General features: G+C 43.9%; 1 protein-coding gene across 1 annotated transcript in view; it reads left to right on the forward strand.

The window, feature by feature from the left end:
- Window positions 1-5,111, forward strand: part of LOC144168835 (uncharacterized) — an 81,600-nt gene extending 76,489 nt beyond the window's left edge. Inside the window, exons 8-9 of the mRNA XM_077697818.1 lie at window positions 202-326; window positions 2,106-5,111. Of these exons, the coding sequence (XP_077553944.1) occupies window positions 202-326; window positions 2,106-2,279 (299 nt within the window). The 3' untranslated portion in view covers window positions 2,280-5,111. The remainder of the gene's footprint in view (window positions 1-201; window positions 327-2,105) is intronic.
- The last annotated feature ends 3,692 nt before the right edge of the window (window positions 5,112-8,803 follow it).

Raw genomic sequence — 8,803 nt, forward strand, 5'->3', positions numbered from 1 at the left:
AAATTGTAATCCTGTTTACTGTAATACAAAATCATGGCGTTTTATTGTGTCGCGCTGATCTGGAATCAAGGCTTGCTTGATTCCTTCCATTTGAGATACGCATTACTCATCAGTGTACTGGCTTAATATCTTCTGCGCTTAACCACCTGATGACTCATAGGCGATGCTGAAACAACTGTCTTTTGGGCTCCTTCCTTCCAGGTTGTCCGGGCGTCGAGGCTGTCAGCAGCTCGTGCCCAGCAGCGGTGCTCTCTCTGTCCCCGGTGCCCGCCCTGCAGAGAATGCTTCTGGATGCGTGCCAGTGGCACCAGATCTGCTATATTTGCGTGAGCACACGACAGACTCTAATATTCTGGAGTGAAATTTACTTGAAGCAGATTATTAGGTTTAACATCAGCGTTAGTACCGCACATGGTTTAAGTTGGAGTTATTGCTTTAGGAAACTCTGCTATTGCCATTTCACTCAGTATCTTCTAAGCTGTACCTACATAATAACAAATGTTTAAAAGAATGTCCGCGATGAAAACTGCACAAGCAATGCTATGGCAGTTTAAAATCAAATCAAATGAAATTGGCGCTAGGCATAAGGTAGTTTTAGAAAAGGCCACGTTGGTGTTGCAAAAAATTGCACTCCACATCCAATGGCACTAGTATCTATATTCACCCGAAAAAGAAGGCCATTTTGTAAAACGGAGCTGGTTTGTAAAGCCGGAGCTGGTTTTGTAAGGCCGGCCATATCAGTGTAAAAATCCAAAAGTATTGGAAGGTTGTATATGAAGCGACAACACACTAAAAATAAGTTTATGAAATGCAATACAGCAACAATGTCACTGACGCAAGTTTTGTATTACGCGAAGTTCATTGGCTCATCAATGTCCATTTTCTGCACTCGTACACACCAACACACAATAGTTACACTTCAAAACAATCAAACCAGATAAACTCCCAGAAGAAAACTCGGTTCTTTAATTCATTGCTTCGCATTGTTTTCCTGGGCTTTCAATTTTTTTTCGGCGTTTGGGTGTGAACGGCATTAGGTCAGCCGAACAACCACCATGTGTCAATTTATGCAAACGACACGTTCCAATATGTCGCAAACTGCTACTGTACCGGCGTTAAAAGTTTGCGGTGAAGAGGAAGGATATCAGGCAGGTCTATGACAACCTAAAGTCATTACGATCGATGAGCCCGCGTAATTTATTTTTGTATGGTACTGAGTAATACCTTGTTCGGAGTAGGTAAAGCTGTACACAGCAATGTGGCGTTACGGTCATGGTCGTTTGCAATCTCTTTCGGGATCGTTTTTTTCTCAGCCTAACTAGCCAACTGGTCAGGGTTGTAGCACTGTTTCTGGTCGAAAATATTTCTGTAGGAAGCTTTTTAATAACGTTGGCTTTCAGGCCAATGTTACTGGATTTGCGAACCTAAACACTTGACTTCGATTCTTTTGTATATTAGAGAGAGGTCTTAAATTTTTTGTTATTTCAAAACAAGGATCTGCCAATCGTATTTACTTCGAACGGCTGGCGTCGTCCCGATTCAATGATTATAAATTTTTACGTTTTCTTAACACGCTTTGTAGCTTCAGGAAGCGGTTTTATATGAAGAAGGGAATCAAAATCTAAGAGTAAGGTGACCAACAATATCTCGTTAAAAACATTCATGATTATTGTTTAATTAGGCTACCGATCTTCAGTAGTTTATTTTTGGCACGTATGATGGGAATTTAGAACATTAGGATGGCTCATTGAGAGACGCAGTGCTTTCTAAATACGCGAACCTCACGAATGCTAACGTATACTGCGGCTTAAATTGTGGTGGTGTGTGTATTGCCTCAACACCGAAACGGGTGTTGGAATTTTCGTAACCTGAAGGTGAACTGTTCTTGTTACTCATGATATTGTAGGCGAATTGTGTCCAAGGCAGTTTACGCAATCAGATTTTCTTGAACAGTGGTGTGTCACGTGATCCCGTGCTAGCATTCGACTGCAAGTTACATTACGCGTCACGGTTGTAACATTGCAATTCTAAACAATAATCGGACCGAATGAAAGTTTGAAGGCTTTCGACCATCAAGCAAATGCCCAAAAACTCATCTTTTTCAGGGCTCCTACTATGGCCTCGGCCCCGAAGAGTGTGAGAGCGGCACTGGCGGCAGCGGTTCGTCCCAGTTCACAAGGCTACTCGTCAGCGAGCTCCTGCTGCGTCAAGGAAAGCACGGCACTGCCCACACCACCTGCGGGGAGCCCTGCGTCGCCGAATTTCTCCTCAACCACTGAGCAGAGCACGACCACTCGGGCACTGTACACTCTCGACAAGGTGGAGCCACTTTTATGGCGGAGACTGGAGGAAATACAACGGCGCCTTGCAGCACTTCGGACAGGGCCTGAACAGCGTCCCCTAACGCTTTTCCGGTCTGAGATTTTTTGAGAGGTGTGCCAGTTTGCATGCAGCCGTTTTCAACTTTCAACCGGATCTGGGCCACTGGAGTTGTTTCAAGTGATGACTTTAGGTGCAGACAGTTTTTGCTTTTTTTTCATGCCTTCCTGAGTAATGTCAGCCATTCATGATTTGATTATGTAGGGCTGGAGTCTTTCTGTGCGTGTGTACCCAACACCTTACAATTTTTTTCAAACAGATCCTCCTTTAGCACTGAAATAGCTACTATCTACCAGACATGAAAGTTTTAAGGCCTTATTTTGCATTTACGGAGACCAAAAATGCTTTCATGAGAAGCGTATTTTACGCTTGCATTGAAGGTTCTGAATGTTTATCTGCGTCCTACATTACAGCACAGGAGCCCCACTTGGGGATGATGATGTCACTTTCAGGTATATGCTGTCTTCAGTTAGCTCTTGCAAGATGCGTGCAACGTGTCAGTTATGGTTAGCAGCAGTAAACGCTTTGTTTTTCATCTCACAGGAAAACGGTATTCTGAGGAACCACCCGGTGCCCTTTGCGAGCAAACTGAGTCATCACCCTTCGTTGGGACAGCTCATTTGATAAAAAATGCGAGCATTTTGATGAATATGTTTGCTCTGACAGTAAAGGCTCATAGACCGTAGCTTTACAAGAAAAAGGAACTACTAGCATGAGGGTTACCCTGATGTCGTAGTCTCAACAGAAGCTCTGTTTTGTGAAAGTGAAACTACAACACTGATAAGAAACTTAGCAGTGGGGCTATGTTAGTTGTCATTACAAAACTTTGTTCTCGGTAGGCTGATTTTATTTTTAAAATGAATGTTTGAAGGAGGAGTAACGAGCAAGGCTGATCTGTGCTGGAAAGAAATTTTCTCTTCAAAGAACGGCAGAGCCATTCTACAAACGTTTCAAGCTGATGGACTGCCTAACTACTTAGCACATAGGGAAGAGCGTGGCTGTCGTGCCTCCTATATACAGCAGCATGCACTGCTGTTACTGTACTGTCACTACTGTAACAACCTGCAATATTGCTGCAAGGAATGATGGCGCTCTAAAGATACACCCAGGAAGTTAGAATTACACTTCACGGAAATTTTTTTCGCTAACCGAGAAAGATGAAATAATCGCAGTGAAAAAAAATGAAAATGCAATATCTCTTATTCACTAATTGTTATTTTTGCCAACACCGTCCTACGTATCTACGAAAAACAGCCCTATATACATCGCACCAGGCCGAATGGCGGTGCCGACAGTTCTAAATTAACGGCTGTTATGGCAGAAACCTACACTCTCGTTATCTGTCGATGTTCGGTGTGCTAGTTTAAGGCTTTCCTTTGATTTGTGCTTAACGCCAAGCGCGTACATGGTAACAATATGTGTACTTGGGATTCAATAAGCTGCACATACCATACCCACCACACTTTGGCACTTTGCTTCTTGGTAATTACAAAAACCTACTTTGTTTTCTCGATTTTCTTCTCCATACGAAGTGCTAGATGTTCATGGATTAATGCGTGCAGCTTCTAAGACTAAAGGCACTGCCATTTCGTGTTGTGTGTTAAGCCATTCACAACATGCCAAGCCGTATACCTTCGGGTTTGGTGTAACTCAACATGCCTCAGAGACTGTCAGCGGTTATTAGCGCCTAATTTATTATTATGGCCACTGGGGGCAACAGCTCTTATTAAATGTCATAAAAATAGCGACGGTGAGCCAACCTCAGCAATTCTTGCGATCATAGAGACGTGAAAAACAACTCTCCAGGCCTTTCCATAAATAGGGTATTTCGGCTTGACTTCCCTTATATCGTTCAAATACCTGCTGGAAATGGCAAGTTTTAATAATTTGTCGTCGCGCAATATAAAGTATTTTTTGGAAAATTTCTGATTCGGTGGTTAGCATGTAGCACTAAATTACTTTGAACAATCTACGTTGTCTAGAAACAAACGAAAGCCGACGCTACCTAATAAACCATCTCCATGGAGCTCTGAAGCTAACCAAAATAAAAAAAAATATTCTTGGCTACTTTGTATTTTTACAGCGCAATACCAAAACATAGACACTTGTATCTTCGGTGGCAACATTTCATGGGGAAGGTCAGCAGCAATTCCCTAAAGGTGCACCGCTTATGTTAGTACACGTATAATTCATAGTCAGGGTAATTCTATCTCGCTGGGATAAAGGTGGTTCCAGGGGACGTATGGATGCAGCGGCTAATATCCTCCGATATAATTGCGCATACGTGGTATACAACTGCACAAGGCAATACCTAAGGGGTTTGTGCTGCGTTTAAGTCAACTCGGTGTCTCGCAGAGCAGAAAAGAGCGTACATATACCGTGGGAAAAGTACAGAGATGTCTGAAAACACGCATTCGCGCCATGGGGCGCAGTTGTCGTTGTAATGTGTGAACGTCGTGCATGCGTTAAAAAAAAACAGCGGGATTGGAACCCCGAGAGTGACCATGAGAGCTGTTTGTGTGCTTCTTAATCGCTGTTGTTGCTTCCTCGCTGTATTTTTAATTCTATTACTGTGTGTTTTCGGGTTCTGCGTGCCTGCTTGCTAAAAGAATATGTAAAGCCGGTTTCAGTATACACACACATATAGACTTGACGTGCCATTACAGTCAACACAAAAGACTTGCTAATGTGTTCAGATAATGTGATACAAATAAAGAATAACTATACTGTTATTTTTGCGATTGTGTTCCTGTACCTCTCCTAATTTAAATCATCACGAGATAGTAAAACCGGCACTATAGTTGCGGCGTTGAGAAAATAGAGAAGAGAGAGCTTCATATTTGTTGCCTTTACGGGCATCAATATTACAAATCACATTTTTATTTGAGTTGTACACACTCAGTTTTCCAAAATAATCAAAATTTGGGAGTGCTGGTGTTTTTCTGCCCTAATGGTTACATTTGGTGGTCGTATAGTGTCGCAACTGTCGTTATTCTCAGTGAGAAATCTTAGGTGTTAGGGCTTGTCCAAGTGACAATGCTTGTAAAAGCCAGTTTGGGCTGAGTAAGCTACACCTATTGAAACAATATCACCTACACTGAAAAGCAAGCTATCTCCTTTTGAACAGTGCAAAAAGCCCCCCAAAAAATCCTGCATATTTCGTAAACATGACATTTCTAGACAGAATTCAGCCATCACGGTCTACCGGACGTGCCCTCAACCCACAAAACCTTGCAAGAACTCCCAACGAACCACGGAGTTATTACTTTCTGACTTGGTCACATCCCTTAGATGAACACTGTGTCGTTTTAATCGCAGTCACACACTCTAGTTCACACAGTAAGCCTTGAGGAAATAAAAAAGTCGTAGGCCCAGAGATGAAGTTTTTGCGGACAAAAATACAGCAGTAGGAAAAATGGTCCGGCCGGTAAAAGCTTCCTTCCATTTGGTTTCTGGTCTACGCCGTGCAATGGGAAGCGTTTGGAAATATTATGAAGTTATTAGAGAGGGCTTGGAAAGGGTGAGGAAAGGTTGAAGGAACTATCTGATTGGACGACCTTTTTTTCCTGTGAAGTGCGTATTAGGGAATCCGCCGCTCTCCCTTGTGGCTCAGCGTGTGGGTTTACACACCTCAAGCCGAGCCACAGTTGCATCTCAATCTACATTATGCTGAGGCAGTAACTTTGCTGCCCGTTGGGGCGTAGAACCTCGTTTCCATAACATGAACGCTACCGAAACTGAACTCACTGCATTTTGACGGCAGCCTTGCAAACGCGGCAAATAATGACATTTCAGAGCCGCAGGCAAAGAAGAGTGCACGAAAACGATCGCAGATCCAAAGCATAGAAGGGCATCGGCCGAAAGAGAAGCTTTCACTGTGGCATAGTACGGCATATTTACAGAGTTATTGTGCTTACTTTAGTGGCCAATTGTATAGATTGGTGAGTATGCCCAGTGCGTAAAGAAATAAACAAAGTAACAAGAAGCGCTAGACGGCTTAATACGCATGGTAAAGACGCTACTAGTTCCAAGAGAAGAGAACTTGAGGTGTGATATAAACATGAACTAAGGTTTCCCCGCCCGCTGCCCGCCAGGCGCTTCCCTTTGCTGGCACGTGGAAAGCGGTACTGAGAGGGTAGTCTTACCTGGTGCAACTTCCCGGGGAACCCAGCACCAGCCGCTTTCCCGTTCCGCAAGCGCGCTACAATGCTGGGGAAGAATCGCAGCGTGCCCCGTTTCGCTACATCACCACCACAGACATGACGCGTACAAAGCCACAGCGAAGGGACTGCGGCTGCAGGATTGGATACGATTCATGCCACTGCGCTAGCTCGATCTGACGCGGTTTAGCCTCATCTCCTTAAACAAGGTGACCAGTTTCTAGGGGACGTTTCTTGGCGCAGTCCCAGACAACGCGGGCGGACGTGAATGTTAGGTGAGAACAAGAGCCGGCGGGCTTACATGATTGAAAATTGTTCAATTTTTATTTACTACCTGTTTTTCATTCACACGTGCTATACGCACACCAGCTAAGTATGCCATTTGCCACAGCCCTTCAAGCCTTCCAAAGAGCAGACAGTGGAACTATAGAAAAACAATACTTCTGCATTGCTAATATAGATACTGCGCGAAAAGTAACAAACACCCGAGGAAACTGGGGGGACAAGCGGTCCTCCAGTCGTTTTCTCGTGTCTGTGTTGTTTTTCTCGCTCTAGCTATTTTAATATAAACAACTAATCCCCCAGCAGTACGCCCGGTTAGCTGCACCACACAGAGCGGCTAAGATGAGACCTAAGCACTCACATCCAGGTGTGGATTCTTGAATACATCCAAGTACGGGCAGATTGTAGCATGCAATGCCCATGGCCACACACGTCGGGCAAGGGGTTCTAATGAACTCCTATATTTCTTAAAAAAGGCAATACACCTTCCTGTTTTTAGATGCGACGCATCTCATTCAATCTCCTTGTCCCTGCATCCATCCGGCGTTGTTGTCGGCGTTGTCGGCGTCCACCCCTCCCCATTCTCCTCGCCGCGCCAGCTGCGCTTTCCGCCGCTCACCCCGTTTCCTCTCCGATAGCGAACACTCTCTCGCGAGGGGCATTGGATTGGATTCGACTGAATTGGCTTGGCTTGTCTTGGCTTGGCTTGGCTTGGCTTCGCTTGGCTTGGATTGGATTGGATTGGATTTGGATTGGATTAAAGTGGATTGTGTTGGATTGTGTTGCGTCGTAGCCGCGGCAGACGCACTGGCGCCGGCGCATGTGCAGTACTCTCTCTTCAGTGGTCTCTCCTTCGGGCGCGCTGCGCATATAACCAGTGTGCCGCTCTCCGGCGGCCTTTCGGTCGACGGTTGCTCTCCGCTTGCGCTTGAACCCCTCTCAGCTTCGCATCACACCAGGGTTCCCGCGAGGGGACGAGGGCGTAATTGTTTTCTACAAGACTTTATTGTAAATATTACTTGTTTATCGGTGGTGGTCTGTATGCTTTCTAGGGCAACAATATAATTTTATTGAAACGTTTCGTAATACTGTTTCCAAGGAAACATGACTTAAAATTCCGTATTGCCTTCAGCGTCTTCTTACCCATCAAAAGATTACCTTCGTGAACAAGTAAGGAATCTTTATCAGGTAAAAAAATTAAAAGACATGAACAGAAATACGCTGCAACTAACACTTATACACATCAAAAACCGCAGCGTTGATTAATTAGGTAAGTAACCTATATTAAGGAGAGTTTAAAACTATGAATAAGAGACGGGATTGGTCAGGGCTTGTGATGCGAATAACGGGCAAGCGGTGGACCATCCAATTGACAGATAGGATTGTATAGACGGTATTTGAATTAGGGACAGATAAAATACGCTATGGAGGTATGAAAAACAAAATGCGACAATTTGAGGGAATGAGTAGACAAGAAAAGTCCGCGAGGGGAGGGATTGGAAATGTCTGAGAGGGGCTTTGATCCTACAGCGGAGACGAATGGCCTATGGGAGTTGATGACGATGGTAGTGGTGTTGAGTAATGACGGCGATGATAATGGTGAGCAAATGTAACGATAACTTCAAACAGTCGCTATCTTTCTAATTACTAAATACAACAAAATATGTCGCAGCATCGGAGCAATACAACATAGTATCGCAAGGGAAAAGCAGATTGCCAGTTATAACAAGAACTAGACAGTAACGCAAGTGAAACTGCACCAATCAGCAATAGATTTACAAAGTCTTGTAAATTGAAAAGGAATTTCATAAAAACAACGTCTCATCGTCAGTTGTTTTCGTACCTACGGAATTCTGTACAATTAATTATGCATTTGCAGTCACAAACATAAATTTATACCAGGAATGTTTTTGATACTGCTTATGTTTGATATATATAGTGTTGATGACCGACATTCCTTCTGATAAGTTGTTTTACGTCTA

The sequence above is a fragment of the Haemaphysalis longicornis genome, unplaced genomic scaffold, assembly GCF_048455015.1.
Source record: "Haemaphysalis longicornis isolate Haplotype H1 unplaced genomic scaffold, Haemaphysalis longicornis Haplotype H1 scaffold_2, whole genome shotgun sequence".
Classification (NCBI taxonomy): domain Eukaryota; kingdom Metazoa; phylum Arthropoda; class Arachnida; order Ixodida; family Ixodidae; genus Haemaphysalis; species Haemaphysalis longicornis.